The sequence below is a fragment of the Pieris rapae genome, chromosome Z, assembly GCF_905147795.1.
Source record: "Pieris rapae chromosome Z, ilPieRapa1.1, whole genome shotgun sequence".
Classification (NCBI taxonomy): domain Eukaryota; kingdom Metazoa; phylum Arthropoda; class Insecta; order Lepidoptera; family Pieridae; genus Pieris; species Pieris rapae.
This window is the reverse complement of record NC_059534.1, coordinates 10906626-10930875: the sequence shown is the minus strand read 5'-3', so window position 1 is coordinate 10930875 and position 24250 is coordinate 10906626. Positions and strand designations below refer to the sequence as shown.

Sequence of the window (24250 nt, the reverse complement as noted above, 5' to 3'; positions counted from 1 at the left end):
TCTCGTCTTTGAATCTGGGTATTATTTTTTAAGCTTAACAAAGGGCCATCAATATTGCAGTCGAACTTTTATTCAGTCTTTTTGATCTGTGACCGCCGACTCAAATCTGAAGAGTCGTCACATCGAGAGTCAAATCGAGAGTTGACATTAATAATCGTGTCTTTGTGTATATTAAGGTGCATATCAATTGAAATTGCTATTCTGATAAATAAAACATGAGTGTCGTTGAAGATTGATTATAGTCGCGTCCCCCAGCCTCTACAACCAGGGTAAGATGTCTGACATATTGCCACTTAAATCTTCGATATCAGTAATAGATTTTTTTTATAGAACAGAGGGCAAACGGGCAGGTGGCTCACCTGATGTTAAGTGATACCGCCATGTGCCCATGGACACTCTCAATGCCAGAGGGCTCGCGAATGCGTTGCCGATGTTTTTATTGCATAAGTCGTAAAATAATTGTGTTTTAAAGCGCTGCCTATATAATTTTATTAGTGAATGACTCCTAATCATACAGGCAATGCATCTTTGTACCATAGGTGAAATATAATACATACAAAAACGTATGTGAAATTTAAACCTTTTAAATTCTCGGCTTATCTCGACTGTAACATCCGTACCCATCCTCTGGAATCACATCTATTTGTAGAAATCGTATTTAAATCTAAAGAGACGTTTAGTTTAAGGTTTAAATGTTATGCTTATATTTGCAAAGTCGATTTCGACTGAAATATAATTGTTTAAATGAGTCCATTGTTAATATGACAAAATATTGTTCTAACCACAAATCTAAGTCTAGATATTTTCTTTTATGAACTATAATAGTTATTAACTCCGAGAGCAAATGGACCAGCTTAGTGGTCATTGCATAGGGGCTTAACCAGTATAGGGCGGTATGAATCTCAAATAAACATGAACAACAACTGTAAAATATTAATTGCAATCACAGGTAGCATATTATTAATATGTATTTTCTATTAATATTATTATTTAACCTCTTTACATTTAAATAAAAGTTTTCAAAGTGATAATTATTATATCTTTACTATTTCTAAAAATCTTAACCATTGTTCGAGTGAAATATACTTAGTTGTAATTATAGGATATTATATATACTATAGCTTAGGTTACCGGTCATATAAATTTTTAATTTTTAATTGACGATGAGTACTATCATGTAAATTGAAAACAGTTCTCCTTATGACTTGAGATACACAACATAATCACTAGCAGATACGTATAAGTCGATATATAAGATTATTTCCAACGAACAATAGAATGTCAAGATAAACACGTAATAGTATTATAATTGATTCAATATTATGTAAGACACACAACTTGATAGAAGTGTCTAGAGTTTTGACTAGAGTCAGAGAATATTGAATTAAATTACAGTTAACACTCGAGTGAGACTTAACTCTTGCAGCCTTCAAATTTTTAAGGGCTTTGCAAATTTTGATCATATGTGCAGAACGCACAAGGCTAGCATCCTTGGATTTATTTAAATGATCAGTGAACAGACACATTTTAACATTGTATTCATGGACGATACGTTAAATGCATGATATGAGCTGAGAGTTTGACCAACTGAGTCAGTCTCGGAAATATTGATTAGGTTTTCTCGGTAGCGCTACAATTTATTTCTGCTCAGATTGTATCCAGGGCGTATGTTTTATTATTTCCTGAGTGGATATTACATTATAAGTGCGTTTTTAAGAAAAGGAAACTACTTGTTTCATGTATTATTAACAGTCTTTAAGTAGAAATAAATTTCGGTAAACGCAATTCTTTCAATAAATCTTTAAACCTTTAAAAGCATTTATATCCCGTTGTTGCATTGTATATACAACTGATGCTAACGTCGTATGGCGAGTGTTTAAATCGATGTCGATCACAAAACTGAAAAATGCATTCTATTCAACCTGTAAATACAACATTTCAAAGTCAAAGTCAGAAATAATTTATTCATATAGCTAACATAATGTACACTTGTGAACGTCAAAAAAAAAAGAAATATACATTCAATGATTCTAATTTTACATTTATTGCTTACTTTACTTTATTATATATTTTTTATTTAGTAATGATACTGATAAATAAATGATACTTAGTTCATAGTTTTAATAAATAATTGTTCTAATAATAAAACTTAGCTTCGGGATTTCGATATGTGTTGTTCTTTTAAACTCGTTGTTTGTAGAGGTACTTCCAAATAACGAAACATCGACATTGTTATCGTGAATAATGTATTATCCTCTAATCGATATTATAATTAGGCTCTTGAAAAGAAAAATATATTAATGCGATTGGCCTTCATGAAGCTTAATTCTATAAACCGATTAATAAATAAATGTCGAATAAATACGCCAATTATTAAATGTTCAATACTGATTAAAAGCAACATTCAGGAGATGGAAACTTCGCTTCGAGGGCGAAAACTTAGTGTTGCTAATTAAAGCACTCTATCTCGACTTATGGAGTAACATATTTCAATATAATGTAGCAAAGAGGTGTCATTATTTATTTACATGTAATATCCAAAAAAATATTTTTTAAATTCTACTGTCTTCAACTACTGGCAAATTATATTACTATTTGAAAATAAAACCTTTTTTTAATACTGTACACTGACTCGTTGGGATTGGTATACTAGCTAGTATTGTGCTAAATAATTTTTCTATCTTTCTATTGTATTATTCGGCTGTAAATATATATAATAACTCGCAGACACGGCCAAGCGTTGCTGTGGCTAAGGTTTTTGTTATATTACATAGTAGTAAACTATTCAAAGAAACGGTAGGAGAACTTATGTGAAAGGTACATAGCTTCTGTGTAACATTGGTACTTTTAACATAGCGCTATCTGTTAGAATTATATCAAATAATAAACAAATAATTTGCAATAAAATAAAATTGCGGGTATAAATTGAGAAGTAAGCTATCCTATCTTTTATGTTAGATCAAACTGTACGCAGTGTGCAAATTTGATTAATATCGGTTAGGTAGTTTAGGAGTCCATCGCGGGCAAGCAGGAGATTTATATATATTAAAATAATACAAAATATTCTTCATAAATAAAATTGATTTACAAAGTTTTGTCTCTCAATCTGCACGAGTGCTTGTGTGTAACCTGCAAAAGCCATGTCCAGTGAATTGTTTGTTACCTTCAGAAATCGGAGTCGAGTTTGCAAATTTAGAAAATTGAATTTAGAGAATACTGAAACTAATAGAACTAACAATCCAAAGTTACATCTGTTATACCATTGTAATATTGATTTTATGTCCAAAATGTGGTATTTTAATTGGAATGTTAAATAGATTCCGACAGTGATAACGCTGTTACGAGTGTTACTTGTTTCGGAATCTTGTTATAATAGGATTATTTAATAATATTGTGTAAATGAGTGAAGATATTTTCGTGTCCAAAATGAAAAAGTTTAAATACAATAAAAGGCTTTTCATGTGTCATGGGACGCGGTATACTTTCAATTTTTTAAAAGTTTTATTATATAATAGTATAACATACTGTGAATGTGTGTGTGTGAATTCGTGAGGTGCGAATTGCGATCTGCCTGTGTGTGACGATCATTAGTTTACGTTAAATATACACGGACTGAATAACAGCCAGTTTTTGGCTCTGATGAAGATGGAAATGTTTGTTTCCTGGTTGTTTACTCTGCGGTTTGTAAAGTTAACCAAAAGACGAAAGCGTTTGATGGCCATTGGTAGTAATCTTCGCCAAACGCGCCGTCAATATACGTTTTATATTCCGTATCAATAGGAACCTTGTAGTTTGGTAACCGTTTAAACCATATCTTGGTAAACCAGAGTATTTTCCAGAGTTCATTCAGTCTTTGACACCAATGATACGAGATTCACTATATTTGAAGAATATGTGCTAAATGCGTAAATTCTATGGAGCTCACTGCAGTACTCAAAAGCTAGTTACCATGCAAACATTTTCTGTCACCAATGTATGCTATGTCCTTATTATTTTAAAACTCAATTCAAAATCATTTATTTTATATAGGTAATAACTTGATGTACACTTATGAACGCCAAAAAAAACAATTAAACATTAAATGCTTCTAATATTACATTTACTGCCAGTTCTCAAATCAAGGGCGTAGAACGGAAGAGAAGAACTGGCAATAAACTCCTCGTTTCTCTTTTTATATATATATATATATATATTTCACTTTCTTCTTTCACAATTTAAGATCTAATGAAAAAGGTTGGGTGCTTCTGAGTGTTAAGTGTAGAATGTTTTCGAAAACATATATTAAGGCCGCAACGCTATAATCTTTTTTATTAAAACAACTAGCTGCCCCCGTGAACTAAGTTTCTTCCTAGCCTACCTTTTTTGTACATACAAACTGAACCTTTTGCTATGCCACCCCAGAGAACCTCCGGAACCCATTAGGTTGTTCTGTGATTTTTTTCTCTTTATGAATTCTAGAATTTATGTCATAAGCTTTTAATTAACAATTAATAAATATGGGTTTATTACAGAAGGGTTAAAATTGTTGTTGTTAAGGGTTGTATGTATTTTTATAAATAAATTATTATTGTCTGGACACCCCTTATGTTCAAAAAGTTCAAAAGATAAACAGTAGCCAATGTTCAGACATACTGTATATGCATAATAAATTAAATTAAAATTGTTATCTAAATAAATTTCTCTCGACTTCATTTGAAATGCATTAGGATACTATAGCTTTAAAATTACACACAAGTGGTCAAGTAAAATGCTCGCATTTATGATGTAGATAGCGTGACTAAAATTTCTGGGAACTGATATTACAGAGTACTAGATATTATTTCCTTGTAATAATAAAATACATAGGCCAATAGCAATCGTTTTCAGTTTAATTAACTTTAATTCTAAAGAATTATTTACACTAAGCATCATCTCAAGCCAATGTAACGTTATACCACATGGAAATATATATAAATACTAGTAGACTCGGCCAAGCGTTGCTGCGGCTAAGGTTTTTGTTATATTACATAGTAGTAAACTATTCAAGGCAACTATGAAGGGTAGATAGCTTACGTATTGTGAAACGTTGGTACTTTTAATACAGCGCCATCTGTTAATAATAAACAAAACAAATAATAAAAAAAAATTTGCAATAAAAAAATATTCCGGTTGTAAATTGAGATGTAAGCTATCCTATCTTTTAAGTTAGATTAAACTTCACACGGTGTGCAAATTTGATTGATATCGGTTCGGTAGTTTAGGAGTCGAGCGCGGACAAACATCGTGACAGGAGATTTATATATATTAAGATATGTCAAATACATTTGTAAAATACAATTTGTTTGAATTTTGAATAATTTATAAAAGTTAGTTAATTCAAATTTCATAAACTCGGCTAAGCTTAAGCCACTTTAATAATTAAGTTTTTCTCTTCTAGGGAGAGGCGATGGCGCTCCACGAGCCGCCGATGGCGACGCCAGCTGCGCCTGAGATTCAGCGTAAAGCCCCAATCGTCGTTCAGGAAACTGACCTCGATGACGAAATCGTAAGTTAATATTTTTGAGAAAAGAAAGGACAAGAATCAACGCAAGTCCTTGAACGCTTGATGCAATACTATTCATTCTTAGTAGTTCAAGTATGGGTGAAAGTACGTGTTGTTGAAAAAAGTAGGATTTTTAAACGCAGTTAGCAAAATTCTGTTAGCCCGTCCGACGCCAGCCTCCGGCTGTAGAGCATGGATTTTTCCATCAAACAACTGCACTTAGCTAATATAAGTTAAATAACACATATAAGCTTCTATATGATTGATCTTTCTAGAGTCTATATTTTAATAAAATGTTTTAAGTGTTTTTTAATAACTATGGCTATAATTAGTTTGTAATGTAATGTATGTATGTTATTATTATGCACTCTAACAGCTGAATAAACTTATGCGCTCGCATTAGGGCATTTGGAGAAACTCTCCAACCTGTTTTTAAGAGCCCAAACAGGGTGCAATTACTCATGGTTATTTTTTTTTTAATTTTATAGGAAATGTTTTGTGGTCTAGAGTTTTAAAGAACTATCCCTTAAATGTGTATTTTTACTTTTAAAACGAGCTTCTCAATTCCTGGAACATTATAGTGGCCAGTGAGATGTATGACGATACTATGAGGTGACAGTTGAGATTTCCTCTGAATCGCCTACTTCCTAAATCAATAAGATCAAGTGCTTTCAGACGCTCATTATAAAGTTTGTTCCTCAGTGGTGTGATCATTTTCGTGGCTTTTAATTGAACCCTTTCAAGCATATTCATGTCCTTTATGAAATAAAATATATTTTTAAGTTTTTGAAAGACACTTTATAACTAGTAAAATTATGTCAGTTCACACACTAACCCACGACAATTTACATACTTTAAACTAAATCCTTACAAAAGGATACAACAAATGAAAAAAAAATAGAAAAACTTAGTTGCTACCGTACATTTAATAAATATTTTTATTTTTATTAGGGCAATTATCACATTTAATAATATTAGCAAACGCGGAATATTTTAACTTTTACTTTTAATAATTAAGAATAATTAAAATATAAATTTTAAACATTAACTTCCGTTATATAATATCCTTTGAAAGCATACACATCGCATCTAACTAATTTCAAAACACTTCAAATATGTAAACCGTTTTCCAGGCACCCGGAAAGTCTATTGTTTAGTTCCGGGCATAGTTTCGGATGGCTTATTACAAATATTTATTACTATACATAATAAACTATATGAACATAATACAATTACTTAAATTAACTAAATTGAAACAGGCTTTCATTTGTTTTTTATATATACAGTTAAAACAGTCTACGGCGACATCGTTTAGAACATATCAGTTGTATTGACCAAATCAAACGTCCCGGCTGGATTCTATTGTAGTATTGTCTTTTGTTAACATAACTTTTACACATTTAAAGAAAAACACTTTTTAACGGATTGAAGTTATGTATTATTGTAATCTTATAATTATTTAGCACGCGAAACGTCTGATAAATTTAAAAGTGATTTTCTTTAAATGGATTTTATTGTATTAAGTTCTTAATAACAACGTCATCGCCTGTTACGAATATCGGTTTTAATTATCGAATATGAGTAGTCCCTTCCATCGTCAGCTTTTGACTGTATTATGAAATTAAAATACATGTTATGATCAGCCTTGGTGCATTTCCATGACACAATATTTACGAGTTCGTGACTCAAACCAAGAATAGTTTCTATATATTTCTTTATTACAGGAGGAGTTCGAAGACGCAGAGGAACCATCGTAAGAGATTTTTTATATTATATAAGAATTTGTCTAAATCTATCGTTTACAGACTCATATAGCTAGTCATTAGTTAATATTAAAACTATATTAAATACAGAAGACAAAACTGAACCGATTTGAAGACAAATAGATTCAGGCATTTAATTTGCTGTTAAAAAAAAATAAAGTTGAACTAGTCTTGGGGTATATTTTTGAGTACATCTTTTTAGTCAATTTGTATTTTACGTTTTTTCCATACATGTTCATAATAGATCTATAAAGAAATATATTTTCAGTATGACACTAAAGCGGGCGCTAGCAGATTGCGAAAGAGCCTTAGACAAATTCTTCTCTAATGACGTGGAAGCCGCTATGAAGATCATGGAACCCTGGTGAGTTTCTGTGAAGTGATATGAAGGGCCTTGAAAAGCTATTGCACAATAATTAGATAGACCTTTAAGATATTCCAAAATCTATTATCTTTCTTTGATAAGGTTTGTGAATTTAATTTGTAAATGTTATTAGCTTTTATTAATATTGAAAATAAACTAAATATAAATTATCAAAAATTTTAAAATAGTTGAGAAATAGATGATAGAAACCTTGTTTATAGGAAAAAAGTATCGCTATATCACAGTCACGGGGCGGCGATATTTAAATTCATTCCGGCGATGCTCACAATGGACCCTTACCAAGTTCAGTTAGCTTCAAACGCCATCGAGGAAACATTTGAAATATGTGATGGACAACGAAGGTGTTTCTCCGTAGCTGAAAGCTTTGGAGCTTTTCTTAAAAAGGTACTAAACTTTTCCTTAGAATATAAATTAATTACTACTTATATATATTTATATTATTTGTATAAATTGATGGGAGAAAATTTTAAATTTTAAAAGCACGAAATAATGCTATGAAACAGCACCACATTTGCTATAAACTTGCAAGTTTATGAATAAAAGAATTAGTTTCTAGCTGTGGCATGTCAATACCGCTTCAAACTTACATATTTCAAAAGGAAACATTATTTCGATTCGGTCTTGTTAAAGATTAAAATTTTAAAGTAACATCTGACTGCCCCCCGCGTTCTTTGTGAATAAGAATGTAGATTCTGATTATCATAATATCTTGTCGCAAGATCGCGAAGACCTTGTCGATGGAGTTGACCACTTACAAAGGGAACCCGCCGTTATATTGTCTTTCTACTTTCTCGATCCCTCATTCATGAAGATCACTTATAAAGCAGCTTATTAACCTGGATTATGAAGCATATTTGTGGTTCCTCAGCACAATTATGAAATATACTCGGAAGCTCAGGCGCATGCTGAATTAATTCGAGCAGAAGCGCTGCTGGTACAGGCCTGTCTCCTTGTAGTAGATGGGGAGGATCTCGCAGGCATAGTACGTGCAACGTTACGCATCAAGAATTCACATGATTGTTATAAGTAAGTACTCATCTTATAGAAGCCAGCGACAAAGTTCGTTCGTTCATTCCTCGCTGTATTGCATACTTATTCGTTGAGCGAGGAAAGCACAGCTCTGGTGGCACTGTTACTATCTACAAACTTAAATCTTTAATAAACCTTCAAGAAAAGAGCTAACCAATTCTTAAAAGGCCGGCAACGCACTCGCGAGTCCTCTGGCATTGAGAGTCTCCATGGGCGGCGGTATCACTTAACATCAGGTGAGCCGCCTGCCCGTTTACCCCTGTTCTTTAAAAAACCTGAAGTGACATTAATATGACTGTACCCCTTGAATTAATAAAACAGCAAAATAATTCAAATTCAAATATTTATTTGAACATTTGAACATTTATTCATGTAGGTAACATAATGTACACTTATGAACGTTAAAAAAATATAATACCCTACAGTTTACCGTTGTACGGTACTATAATCGACACTTTGAAAAATGATTTTACTACATAAATAGTTTTTTATGGAAAAGAAGGCAAACGGACAGGAGGCTCGCCTGATTAATGCTAAGTAAGATAGTGTCCATGGACACTTACATTGCCAGAAGGTTCGTATGTATGTTGCCGGCCTTTTATGAATTGGCACGATTTTTCTTTTAGGACCTTAAGTTGAATTGGTTCGGAAATAAGTGGCCAGCTAGTTCCACATAGTGGTGGTGCGCGGCAAAAACTGATTTATATCATCTCATCTTATCACTGATCGGTCCTAAGGCCTAGTGGTTAAGCACAAAAACTTATAGGTATATTCCTCAGCGGCCAGAATAACTTTATCGTGTTTCAGGGTTTTATGTCATCAGTGTTTTGAAGGTGTATGTAAATTTTTTAGTACTCAACTGAACGTATGGAACGTGAATCTGCGTTTTTTGTATACTTTTTTTTTATTTTAAATTCGTTACTATGGTATATATATAATAGACTTCCAATACGATTAGGTGGTAGAAAAAATGTTAATTTGTTTCTTTATGTCGGACTTATTGTCAAATGTTGACCAAATGTTACCGTAATATCATTTATTTCAAGTAAATTTTATATACCTTTGAACAGTGACCCCACGTAGGACCTGGCCCTAATTCGAAAAAAGAATCGACGTTTACAACAATGTATTTGTTTTTTTTAATTTACTGTCTTTCATTATCAAATACCTGGTGATCCAAAAAACATATGCCTGTCTAAAATTCTTATGACCATGTATATAAGAATATTAGACTGGCTAAGGTGTTTTTTCCTTATATATAATATTTTTTTAGTTGCCATAGAAACACGGTTAAATCATATCTGTAGCCCACGTTATACGTTAATCAATTGTTTAGTTATCGTAACTTAACTGCCTATAGTAACCTATTTTATGCCAGGAATATATTAATATGTACAAAAATTGCAGGCACTGCTTGAAAATATTGAACAAGAAAAGAATGTGGGAAGATGGGAAGTCACGTGAACACTTCGAGAGCGGAGTTAGAATGGGCGTTGCAACATTTAACGTCATGATTTCGATGTTGCCGCCCAAACTCATCGCCATACTCGAGTTCGTTGGCTTCTCAGGAGACAAGGTATGGTACTAAGACAAAAGCACTTCTGATATATTAATTTTGTTTATAGCTGCAAACGTTCTTGCAACCCAGAGAGAGCTAATGACCGTCAAAAACAGAAATGTATATGAAATGCTTCTAATTTTCCATTTACCTACTGTCAGTTTTCAATCAAGGGCGTAGAACGGAAGATAAAAATGGCAATAAACTCTCCGCCAGTCTTTTTAATCGCCAAATTTAAAAACGGAGATATTAGACCATAATCTCTAATCTAGACCATGACATATGACATGACATCTTAAGAAATTTAAAAGCAAATATTTGTTCTTTATCAGCGGTAGGCATGGTGAAATAGGAGCACGCACTTACATTCTCATGAGAACAACACGCAAATACATAGTCGAAATAAATAATAACGTCGAAGGAGAGTTGGTTTTGTCAATGCAGTCCCGTATCTTTTCAGTCGCAATCAACAAGAAAAACCTAGTATTTTTTAACACAACCAATCTTACGCATTATTATTACAACACTGATGACTTTTGGTGAATAGACAGGCAAACAGGAACATAAATAGATGTGTTTGAACTATTAAAGTGAAACTTTTATTACATCGTCTCAAACTGATTGGTCTGTGTGGCGCATGTCGCGTGACGGTCGGCCGCGGAGTAGGGATAAGATAGTGAAAGGCGTGAAAGGCATAGCAGCCAATGCCTATGTGGCGGCGCACATAGTTCGCAGCAGCTGACCGTGTAGTGTATAGACTATTATTTCATATTATATTAAAGCGTCCGATGTATAAAAATTAAACAACATTCAAACAAAACAACCATTGTTGATAAAAGTGTAAATTTTATAAAACGATTGCGAATTCTGAAAATGAGTTGATATAACTGTAAGAAATTTACATTGCGCTTTGATATTACGAGAAAGTTATGGCTTAGAGAAAATATCCCGTGAAATAATTGAGTTCTTGATAAGTTAAGAATGTGCATTGAATGGGTTATTATTAAACAAGCTAGACTTACACATTCAATATGTGCACTGATTGCGTGGCTCGTATTTTAATGTTTCATTCATATTCTGTTAAGTTGATCTACGGTTTTGAATCTAAAATATGATTTCCTCGCTGTTTTCCTTCATAGAGCGAGTTAATTGCGATCATAATTGGTACATTCTATGTACATTTAACACATTCTATGGCACGAAGCTCGCTGCTTGTTATATCTAAATATATATATTTCTTGTGTGCGTGTGTATGTGACTGAACTCCTCCTAAACGACTGGACCGATTTAGACGAAATTTTTTGTGTGTGTTCAAGGGGATCTGGGAATGGTTTAGATTCACAATTTTGTCCGCTGGACAATGTTTTTTTAATTAATTTTCAATTTATTAGTTGTTGTTGATTTTGGAATGTTTTACATTGGATCCGACAGACGGCGCTACCATCGCAGTGTCAAATTTTAAATAATATTCGAATATTAATTTTAGTCTGTCCCGACAGTTAGCGCTGCGATCAAATTAAAAAAAAGTTTTGTTATCATTGTGTTATATCGTGTGTGACCATGTGCTGGATCGTTAGATATTGTCATAACATTTGAATAATAATTTTCATCAAAATGGCTTATAAAAAATTGAAATTTTGAAATTAAAGACGTGTAGACAGGACAACGTCTGTCGGATCCGCTAGTAATATATAATTAACTAGTGTAACACAACTTCCGTGACATACACTTTATATGAATGTGTTAATCAGTAATTGACGTTTATCTTTGACTGCATATCTCTTGATTAATGTCCTGCTTGCCAGAGTTTAGGATACCCACATCGTTCAATAGGTTCCGTTACAATACTCTCTTATCTAAAGGTACATATTATGGCGGTTGTAATTTCTCTAATAGAGATTTTACGGTAACAATTTGATGCAGGTATATAATCAAATGTATTAGCTATTTACAATAAAAACAATTCTTATCTTGAAATCGGTTAGTCTATCGCCGGGATACATACACTTCACTGGGCATATCAATAAGTTACTTGGATTTCTATAGAAATTTCCAGTGAATAGTTACACGTACAGACATTGTGTACAACAGATACTATAATTGGCTGCCAAGGCACAGCTTTGAGATACCACTACAGAGATACGCTTACAAACCCCAAAGGTCTAAACCACTAACACCACATTAGGCAAAACAGTAATAACGTATTGTACCTGTGTTGGCGATTTGTTTACACTATAATGTTAGTGTATCACTCTTGTGGGACAAAATGTAATCCAGCCACAAACTTCTTGTTTTTTAATTTTTAAGACCATTGATCTGGTGTATTCGTGGACCCTCTCATCCGTGAGAGCACTCTGGCATCAATAGACTTTCTATGTGCGGAATTAACGTTCGTACAGTGATAAAAACATAGTGAGAAAACTTATAGTTGCTTGTATACTTGCCTATTAGACAAAAAAATATACGAGAATAATAATAGAAATCTGGTTAAAAGGTTTTAGCGACACTGGTCGCAATCTTATGAATGAATTTTTTAAGTCGCAATCACTCGGAGATTATTCCCGTTGCCATGAAAATGAAAGAGAGAAATGTCATAATGTCTATCATTGCTCATTGAAGTATGATGTTGGAATGTTAAAAGTGACTTCAAAAGAAAGACAAATGACTTCCGTTTGATCTCTGTTTCTTTACAATACACGTAGACACAAGATCAAGCCAAAATTCTCAATCGATACTCATCAAAATATACGAAGAGATTACTAGTATTTACTACTTGTTTCTCAGATTGAAATCGGTAGTTGTTTCTTAGTCACTTTCATTTATTATTGTTATTAAATCTTTATTAAATTAATCCATACAATAACCGTTTATTTAACATTTTAGGGTTAAAGCCTCCATATTTTTCAATTTCTCTTGGTCTTGACTTCATACAGTTTTTTCCCGCTAGTTCAAATATCATCTGTCCACATTTTCTGTCGTTGTCCCATACATCTCATTCTAGTTATTGTAAGTCAATTTTGTTGTACTTTATCCCGCGTTCTAGAAATATGACCTGCTCTTTTCTACGTCTTTGAGCGTGTAATTAACCTATGTGTAAGGAAAGCTATCTCTTTTATTAATTAAGAAATTACATATAGGAAAGACAAGTTGTATTGTTTATTGTAGAATAGTTTCATACTTATGATAGCTTATGTTACGTAGATACGTAACAAAAGCAGGCAGCTCAAAACGGATCTCTTAAATGCCTTTATTTGCAGGTGCATCTAATGGTAAATGGGGAATGTAACTTTGGTATATAGCACCCGTTTGGTATACATACTCGTTTATGCAATTTTTAATATACTTACTTTTAAAAATGATCAATACGCGTTTGTTTGGTACCTACTGGAAGTACAAACAATTTTAAAATAAATTCCATTTCTTGACGGAAATATCGGAGTTTTCTGCTATTCTTATCGCACATTTTATCTTCAACCTTGTTAGAAGATAAAAATCATAAAGTGGACAAGCATAGTTTTATTTTGTGTATCTACAATATGTGCTGTTATAGTCGGTTACTATTATTTTGATTTCCCCAATAATAATCAATGTATATAAATTATTGATTTATTACAATTTTATAGGTATGTAATTTAGTTTAGGTATCTCCTTCGTGATTATCACATAGATGCTCACATACTTTTTTATACGTTGCGTAACTCTTGGAGGTAATTTCCTGGAAAATAAATGCTTAACATATTGTGGCATTTCTTTTTACTACCCATTCAAAACCTAATATTAAATAAATGAGCTTATAATAATCATAATAATAATAATAATAGCCTTTATTTCCAAAAAACTTTAAAATTTAGGGATGATAAAACATCATTAAGTTAAGTTTTGGTTTGTCCACCGTTGGACATAGGACTCCTCCTTCCGGAGGAAATAAAGGAGCTTGAGTAGTAGAATATCTTCAAATATAGACTATGTAATTTTAGGAGTTATTTTGATTTTTGCTTGCCCGCTGTATAAGTGTAGAACACAAATATTAATTTGAAACCTTTAGATGTAAAAATATAAACATTTTTTTTTAAATTTCACGTTTACCTTTTACTTATTTATTGACATTTAACAGGAACACGGCCTTCGAGAATTGCTCATTGGAGCTAATAATCCAGGCCTCCGCTCCGTGTTATGCACCCTGACGCTACTAATGCACAACCTGGTCATCGGCCAGTTTGCTGCCATCCCTCCAGACTACGACCTTGCCCGGAAACTTATCGACGAGAACCTCGCGGTTTGTAACTTCTTTGTGGAAATGAATTATGACTAAAATCACCACCATCACATCAGTCACCGCATCCGCGCGAATGCTTGGATTTCTTAATTAAACGGAATGCAGATTGCTGGTGCGCAGTCATGTTGAATTTGGCAGTATTGTATGGAATCCACTATATGCGATCCATTCGCAACGCGTTGAAAGCATTCAAAGATCTTTTACGCGACACCTAGCGTTCAAAAGCAGAGGATTCTCTCATAGGCATCCATACGAACAGCGGCTTAAAAAATTTAATATGCTTTAGTGACCTCTTACAGGGTATTAAAATTGTAGTCCCATACTCGTTCCCTAGGTCTAAAATCATCAATATTTTCCAAGTTCCTTCTGCCAAAACCAACCTAGGAGTTCAGGCATCTCTCGTTCGAATTCTTCGCAACTATAACGGATTGAACACAGCTTATCCGGATCTGGACATATTCGGTAGTGGGCTGATCGGTTTTATAAAAAGCATTGTTGGGTGCCTTTCACAAACCTGTAGGTACGCTAACTAGCTACGTACGTAATTCGCTGTTTTGCTGATGATTTTTCTTTTTCTCTATTTTAAGTTCCAACATTCTTTGTAAATTTATTTTATTGTGTAATTATCTTATCTAGTTAATGTTTTTAATTGTATTTTTTTTAGAATAACTTATGTTTACATGTATTGTCATACATATTAGATATAAGATTTTATTAAATTATCAGTAGGTTTAGTAATGTGTATGATGTATAGACTTAATAAATAAATAAATAAATAAATGACTACATATATTATTTTGAATACTCTAATCCGCATGCCTTTATTACACCTATGTAATGCGAGGTTAAATCAACTCTAAAGACTGGGTTTAAGAATATTGATTCTTAATACCAATATAAAATATAATTCGTTTAGTAAATGCATATTTTTTGTTTTACGATTCCCTTGTGAAACGGTGCAATATTAAATATCCAGACAATATATATAGCAAAAAAAATAATTGGGTATTCGATAGAATTTAAAAAGTTCCTCATTTTCAGAAGTATCCGGACAGCGCGTGGTTCCTAATGTTCAAAGCCCGCCTCGAGCTTTTATTAGGTAAACCCGCGCTGGCTGTTGAAATATACGAAAAAGCAGCTCAAGCCAAAGGTCTATGGCCCCAACTGATACACTTAGCATTTTGGGAGTGTATGTGGGCTCACGCGTAAGTGCACCATCAGCTATTTTAATACACATACAATTTCGGACCCGTCATCTAACGTTGAAAAAAATTATTGACTCTTCAAATTTGTATTTTTAGGAGGAAATTATTGACAGATCGGGTTGCGTCAACTGATAAGCTTAACCTAATTTTAATTGGTTCACTTTACACAATATTATTTTTAATTTATTATTAGAACACGTTTTAAACGCCTTTCGGTTTAGTACTAACACGTGATTTATCTACAGTATGTTGGGAGAGTGGGATAAATGCGCATTTTATGCGTCCCGGCTCCTTGAAGACAGTGTATGGTCGCGTACACTATACGCGTACGTGCTACTCGCCGCTTCCCTCCAAAAGGAAACTCCACCTGACAGTGCATGGATTGAACAGCTCATACAGTAAGTATTTTATACATCAGAGCAAAAATATTTTGAAATATAATCTGGCATAATATTTGAGATTCCAGAACGTAAAATAACTAATCATAAAATTCACACACAACTCGGTTTCCTGGACTTGAACATATTTAAATCTAGAATCAAATCAAAGATTTTAATGAAGTTTAACGAAACTGTACCGCTTACAATACGATAATTATTTCAGTTAGATTCTTTAATTAAATGTATACTCTGCAACTTAGGAAATATTCCAAGTTTCACAGTCAAGTCCACAAATTTTTGAATGTATACAGGTACCTAGGTAAATGGGACTGGTTGACATTATTATTATTATTCATCAGATCAGCCACAAACTACAAGCAACGGATCCTAGGCAGATCAGTGCCAGTGGAGAAATTCGCTCTACGCCGTTGTGAGCGATTGCGCGCTCGAGGCCTACTAGTCCTGCCTTGTATTGAGTTGCTCTGTCTGTGGAATATGTTTCCCGCTATTGCAAAAGACCAAAAGCTGGCCGACAATCTCCTTAAGGTATTTAAACAAAATCGTGTTATGAAAAGCGGTTAGAAAATAAATATTAAGGTGTCTATATCTAACTTCAAGAACTTTAGACTTTATAAAATCTGATGGCCGATAAATACGTCACAAGTCAAACGCTTGGCCAATAGACCTATCTATCGCTTGTTTCGGGCTCTAGCTTGCGCGCTCAGCTCCGGCGGAACGTGAGAATGAGTCATGTTACGCTTGGCTCAAGCGGAACATGACAATGAGTCATGCTTTTTTATGCGTGCCGCCGGCGTTCATCGATTTATAAGACGTTATCACGTCAAAAAATCTGAGATAATAATTGTCCAAATCTAATTAAATCATCTATCATGTTCTTAAGAACTGTTCATAATTAAATATAATATCCAATCACAGGTCATCGAGGACGAATACAACATGATAGAAAAGACCATCCTTGACTACATAAAGGAAACTCGGTCTGCAAGCGCCAAGAAAACTTTGGAGGCGAATGGCGGGAAATTGAAGTATGACGCTGATGACTTCAACCTGATTCGGTTTTTGCGAGGAGCAATGCTTCTGGCTATGGGCTTCCCACGACTTGCCCTTGAGTACTTTGACGCTGTCATCAAGTAAGTCTAGTCCTTAAAAATATTTTTGCGTGTTTATCTCTATTCTTTTAGGTTTATTGAGTTTCTGTCCCAGATAAAATATTCCCGATTGAAAGTGACGGAGAATTTCTTAAAGTTCAAATCTGAATGTCTTTTGACTTTGACTTGATATGAGAATTGTCAGCAGTACCTTCATAATTAAATGATATTTTCAATTTGATAGTGTACGGTACCTTAAAATGTAACCAAATAAATAAATAATATACCATTAGCCAAACCAAATAAATAAATAAGAAATGTACATTGCTATGTAGTCAATACTAAGTGTATGTAAAAATATTGAAGAGAGTGCCTTCGCCTTTCTATACTCTCGGGGCGTAATTCTGACGATTTAGGTAATCGCCACGCTTAAAATGGCTCGATGTAACTCCGATAGTGAGACATGGTTAGTAAGTAATGTTTGGTAATATAATTTTTCTTAGTTGCTGCTAAAGCAGCGTACTCAGTAAGGTTATTCGATATAAATGAACTATCTGTACTCCAAACCTGTGTTTAGGTGTGGGGTCTTTAGACCCCAAACGCGCGCGTTTCTTATTGAGATCGAACTTCAAGAGATTTAATTTACACTTGTTATATAGTATTGAATGGGCACATAGATGTTCATTAGCTGGAACGGTGAAGGAAAACATCGTGAGAAAACCAACTTGCCTTAGAACCAAACTCTCGACGTCGTGTTTTAGGTACTACGAAGGCTCGCCTATTAGACTGATGAAAGTTCTTGAAACAGATAAATAAATGAGGGGACCTAAATAAGTTGTAACGCCACTGATCACTAATTTATTGTTTATTGGTAGCTAGAGATTTCTCATTTACGTTTCTTAAATTCTTCAGGGACAAGGAGAAAATTAAGGAGAACACCCACCTTATACCGTACACGCTTGTTGAAACGGCGACTTGCCACTACAGCCTTGGAGACACCGACTTGGCTTTGCAATTACTAGCCGAGGCGAGGTAACTAAAGAATAAACTTAAATTTTTTGAGGTATAGAGGCTGACCCAACAGGCTTTAGAAATCTACTGAAGTATTTCCGAACAAATTCGACTTAGGGTCCTTCAAGAAAACAGCGTACAAATTCTTAAAAGGCCGGCAACGCACTCGCGATCCCTCTAGCATTGAAAATATCCATGGGCGGCGGTATCACTTAACATCAGGTGAGCCTCCTGCCCGTTTGCCCCCGTTTGTTTTATAAAAAAAAAACAATTTGAAAAATTGATATTACTGTGCCTCAGCATAAATGTATTCTCTAGGAAAAAGTCTGGGTACCCTCTCGAGTCGAGACTGCAGTTCCGCATCCACGCGAAAACGGAAATGATTCGGAATCAGCTAGAGCCCAGAAAAACTAATGCAGCCTCAAACGCGACGGCGCGAACAAAACTCGACACGCCCGCTACTTTGGGGACACAAGGAAATCTGGTGATGACCACTCCGCCTCTACCCGTCCCGGAAAAAGAGGATGAAGACGATGATAAGAAGAAGAAGGGAAAGGGTAAAGACAAGGGCAAGGGTAAAGACAAGGACAAGAAGGTATGTACGGGGCACCACATGCTAAAATTGACTTGTTTTTAGATTAATACATAGATTGCTTTTTTTTTGTTATTCTTTCATCACAGTCATACCAAAGTTTAGCACTTGGATATTTTAAACGAAATAAAATTAACTAAATTTTATTTTAAGGACAAGAAAGAAGATAAAAAAAAATCGGCGAAAACTGTTAGCAAAGTTGAAACCGTCGTGAATATCGAGGGTGAAGTTAGCGTCTTACCTCGCCCGGTAAGTAATTTTAACGCAATAAGTTAATCTGATATACAAGCAGAGTTGGATGAAATGTCTAACCAGTGGAATTTTTTATGGACGCAATAAACGCGGTGAAGACTAGTATTGTGATTTTTGTGTAATACCCAAATAATCTACGACGCATGTCCTATTTGTCTTATAAATAAAGGAACAAGAAACGATGCAATCTGGCCAAAACCCTTGTAGGGTTGCCCAGTGGATTTTAACTTTATCACAATAGGAGAATATAAGAGTAGACATTTCTCGAGCACAGAAGTAAATTTTTAGTAACATTTTCATTAATGATTTTATTGATTTCAAAAATTCTTTCCAATAATGACAAAATCAGCTGATGTCCGAGATTAATAAAATAATCGAATCAAGTTTTTATTAGTTTTAGTAAGGATACTTTGTTTAGTATGTCTGTATACTTCATAAATATATCTAATTTAAAAACGTTGATGAGAAGCACCTTTTTTGTATCCACATTGAGACATCGATGCAGTTGAGGGAAGTAATAGCAATTTCATTAAAAGCGCTACGCGTAATTCAAATAATTCGTGTTCATTATGTTAAATGTATGACCCGGTCATGTCATATCAAAATTCGTTTGTAACTTATAAACTAGTAGGTAAAAAATCATTACAAAACACAATTAATCTAGAATACATATAAATAGTAAATTAATCATTTATATTTTGTCAATTAGATATATAATTGAAAAAAATACGGTTAAATGTGTGTGTCAATGATTATAATTTGTAAATGTGGCAGCCCTGGACGGACAAGATCTGTATAGGTGGGGCCGAGGGAGGAGCGTCGAAAGCGATGTGCACACGTATCGCTATCGATGTCAATTCAAAGTGTAAACTTTGTTGACCTTTAGACAGGCTGTTTCTTATAAGTCCAGACCTGCATTCTACGTTTTATTTATTTATTTATTTTATTTATTCACACTAGAAAGAAACACAAATAACACAATATATATAAATTACAAGGGATGCTACGGGCGGCCTTATCGCTAACAAGCGATCTCTTCCAGGCAACCCTGTAAGACATGATTTTATGAATTATGATGAGATTTATGAATTATTTAATCTGCTAAAGAATCTGTACCAAATTATTATTATCAATTTTCTACTCGTAATTGAAAGCTGATAATTCATAGGATCGCTATAAATCGGTTAACATTACAGATTTATTACAGATACTTTTGTGACATCGTTTAAATAATGAAATTACTTATTTTGTAAAGCCAATTAAAAATTATATGAATTTAAGGCTTCGCCGGTGGCTGGCACGTCCAAAATGGATACGATGATAACAACCGAGGGTGTGGTGTTAGTTCAGCCCCGTTCTGGCGACGTGCCTCTGAGCATGTCACCTCCGAAGAACGATCGCAGCAAGTGACGAACGGCTTCATGCGCGGACGCCGCGTATAGCCGGTCAAACTTTAAAATCTGGCGATACTTCATCTGCCCAGCTTTTCTACCAGCTACTGAAATGCCGCACGAGCAACACGATTAAGCATGTGCTGACCGTCTAAAATTGATTTAAAAAAAAACTCGTGCTAATTCCGATAGGACCTGTTGATATGTGAATTTTTAAACTGAATAACGCAGTTGTTAAAAATGTGATCGAAGAGTTGGTTTGAATTAGCACATCACGACCCGGACCTGACCATTGGACTATTTACAAATGGAGACTACTTCATTTACAGGCAACTGAGCTGTCGCTCTCAAAGTTGTAAAACTATTTTGTATTGCCATGATATGCGACATTCCTAATCAATATATATATATATGTCAAATGTTAATAAATATTTTGTATTTATATTGTAAAACGTTAAAAATGAAATTTTTAAAGAGAATTATATATTTGTATATATGTTTTGGATGTGAAGGTTTCATGGAGTTTTGATAAAATTATAATTGTATTGAATATTTACTTCCGTTTACGGTATACGTAGAAATCTTGAATTTTGACCTTTCAAAGGTGTATACGCTATAAAATCAGCTTTCCATATGTCAACGAACAATTGTTAGTGTCTCTAACGAACTTTCCATATAGATTACTGTGTAGCTCAATTATTTATACACTCATATAGATAAGGTTTTTGTATGAAATGTTTTGTATAAGAAGCGTAAGATGGTGTATATCACGAATAATCAAAGATGTGGAATCCCGGAGACAGGGCTTTTATAATCTATAAAATAGTTTCCAGGAAATATTTTGTCACAACCGTGTGCGATTGAATTCATCCATTCATGTAAAAAAATCAACCATGCATCATCATTAGAGAGGAAATAGAGCAGAATGGCGTTAAGCTAATTGAAACTTCACTTCGAACGATCAAACTTTTTTAAAGTAGTTTATTTTAAATGTTATGCAGACTTTTGTAGTCATCACTTTTAATTGCAATAAAATACTGTAGTCTGCACTTACAAAGTAAAACTTATTGTAGCAGTTAAATAACGTTTAAAACTGTCATAAAATTATTAACCTATAAATTAATAATGAAAATTTGATAAATAGAATATTAAAACAGATTTCCCTATACCTCTAACGCTGGAAGCGTTTCCTCGCTGTACTGCGAAGCTTTTTCGATGAGCGACGAAAGCTCCAACTCTGGGGTCATCGGTAATATGACGCGCCAACTCAGTCTCTACTCCAAAAGGGACGAAATGAAAGTCGGAGGAAATTATTCATTTGTTTTACTTTTATAAATAATATACTATAGTCAGAATGATTGAAGTATTTCCGAACAGTTTGCTTGACGCTCATCTGCTTGATTTCTTCAATGTAGGCCTCACTTTTTTAAACGTCCATAAACATTGGGTGATAGTTATGATTGAAACTAAAATGTGATGAACGATTAAGGTAGGTTTTTCTATATTTATACATTATATTTAATATACTATACTGTCGGTACTTTTTATAACATTAATCATTCACAATCATAAAACATTTTAGAAACTTATAGTATCTGGAATATAATTGAACTGATGTTAAAATGAATACCCCATGTTCTAGTAGAAAATGTATTTTTCATATAAAGAATATTTCTATGTCAAATGTTTCTAGTAGAACTATGATTGGTCTATCTATTTTATTTTGTCTATTGGCTGAAAAAGGACAATCGGTGATTAGGAAGAATCGAGTGTGCATGTAATGCGTAGTTTATAAAAAAATAGTTTATATTATTTATGTTTCAACATGCATGGGACTCAAACGACCAAGTAAAAAATAAATATAACCTATTGCTGTTATTAAATTTTTAGTACAAGAAATACACAATATACTTAAACATTTGAAAATCAACGGTCGCACTGGCATGCGGCAAGGGATATTAGGACGAAGTGTTAAAAAAACAATTAAAACACGACTCAATTCTAAACAAAGCTTGATAAATTTCATTTTAAAATGCAGCATCATATTTGCCGAAGTTTTATGTTGTAAATTAACTTAAATTTACCGACATACCGACACGAATCTTATAGTATGCAACAGGTAATATAAAGGAATTGTTGAGAGCGAGCGATGCCTCGCGAATGCTTTGCGATTTTAATCCTTTTTTACTTAACCTTAGAGCTCCAAAGCGTGGCATACACTTTATCCCGAATCTGATAATAATTGTAAATGTCCAACGCAATCTCCCCGCTCGTAGAATTTTTCAATACGAAATTTGTATGGTCGCATTTGCATTTAAAACAACTTACGAAATAAGATTGGGTACGTTTTGGATAAATTTACTGTAAACCCTTATTGAGTTTTTAAGAATGGGTATTAATGGTTCGACCAGTTCCTTTTATATAAGTACATAAATTTATACCTTTGATGTAAATATTGGACAGAAGAATGGTAACGAACGAATTTGTTAAAGATGGCCGAGCCGACTTTGTAAATTAGGAAGGATATTCGTATTGTATGGCATTTAAAATGTCAATAAAGATATGAATGCCTAAAATTCTGTTATATTTATAGAGAACATGTATATTGGCTTTGGATGTAGATATGAATGTGATAATCACATATAGAATATATTCCTGTTAATATATTAGATTTTTATAGATGTTTCATACATATAAGAAATTTAAATCATGTTAGTGCTTGAAATAAAGTATTATAGAACTTGAAACCCTTCGCAAACATTAATAACGTTTAATTAATGTTTTTCCAAAAATTCATTTATAATAAAGCTGTTCACAAACAATTGTAGAAAATAATCATTTTTATAGGTTCATATGTATTGTATATTCAATGGTCAAACATTTATAAAATTGTTAAGTTTAATTAATTTAAATTCTTTGTAGTACTCTGCATATGTTTTATATATTGATATGGTACTTTAATATTGACAGGCCCTGTGGCACCGTATTATTTGTGATTCCCGGCAAACTAATTGGTTATGATTGAAAAGTATAGAGATAGGGCTCCGACCGAGGAAAATCACTGTCGCCGGAAATGTTAGAATGGTTTTAGTTTTCCCCTTACATTTGTCGGGAATCAACTTTTGTCGCTAATTAGTGGACTTTAAAGACGTGTATATATGTATATTTCTAATATTCGTGTTAAGTAATTAGCTCAATAAAAATGTTATGTCAATTTATGTGAATATAGTTGATTTAGGGTCTGTTTTACAATGTCCGGATAAGTTTTAAAGAAGCCATTTATTACTTATTGTATATAAACAGTATTTTTGGGTTTCACGTCTGTCAGATAGCGCTATTCGTCATGAAACGCGAAGTATCTTTCGGAATTTTGATATTTCGAATAATTTATGTGTGGCATAGCTAATTGGTACTTTATCCATGCATTATGAAACAGGCCCTTAATGTTATTACATAAATTTTGTTGAACATTACCGTTTGTTTATTACGAAGCATATAAAGCTTATTTTTTTATCTATTTTGTTATTTACAGCTATTTTTGTGTATTGTAGTGAATAAATATGTTGTACAGAAATGAATCTTATTTGTCTACATTCCCTGTTAAACCACTCCATCCACCTGTTGCTATGAACACATGCTTTCATTAAAATAATCTCGTGCGACAAGACAAATATGGTAATTTTATTTCCTTGCTTACTAACATTACTAGGTTTGGCGATTTAGTGATTTCATATATATATTTAGCTTTCAACAATAGGGGCATTCTATTATTTCATTA

The 24250-nt window shown here is 33.4% G+C and overlaps 1 protein-coding gene across 6 annotated transcripts in view; it reads left to right on the top strand.

Annotated features, from left to right (window-relative positions):
- Positions 1–24046, top strand: part of LOC110997566 (tetratricopeptide repeat protein 39A) — a 60322-nt gene extending 36276 nt beyond the window's left edge. For 5 of the 6 annotated variants that reach the window (XM_022265795.2, XM_045634092.1, XM_045634094.1 and 2 more), the window contains 15 exons: positions 5417–5524; positions 7246–7274; positions 7553–7648; positions 7870–8053; positions 8538–8695; positions 10106–10274; positions 14371–14532; positions 15574–15737; positions 15983–16135; positions 16477–16663; positions 17054–17268; positions 18139–18258; positions 18556–18832; positions 18983–19078; positions 20363–24046. In XM_022265795.2, the coding sequence (XP_022121487.1) occupies positions 5426–5524; positions 7246–7274; positions 7553–7648; positions 7870–8053; positions 8538–8695; positions 10106–10274; positions 14371–14532; positions 15574–15737; positions 15983–16135; positions 16477–16663; positions 17054–17268; positions 18139–18258; positions 18556–18832; positions 18983–19078; positions 20363–20491 (2238 nt within the window). In that variant the 5' untranslated portion in view covers positions 5417–5425 and the 3' untranslated portion in view covers positions 20492–24046. The remainder of the gene's footprint in view (positions 1–5416; positions 5525–7245; positions 7275–7552; positions 7649–7869; positions 8054–8537; positions 8696–10105; positions 10275–14370; positions 14533–15573; positions 15738–15982; positions 16136–16476; positions 16664–17053; positions 17269–18138; positions 18259–18555; positions 18833–18982; positions 19079–20362) is intronic. The other variant, XM_045634095.1, reaches the window with a different exon arrangement.
- The last annotated feature ends 204 nt before the right edge of the window (positions 24047–24250 follow it).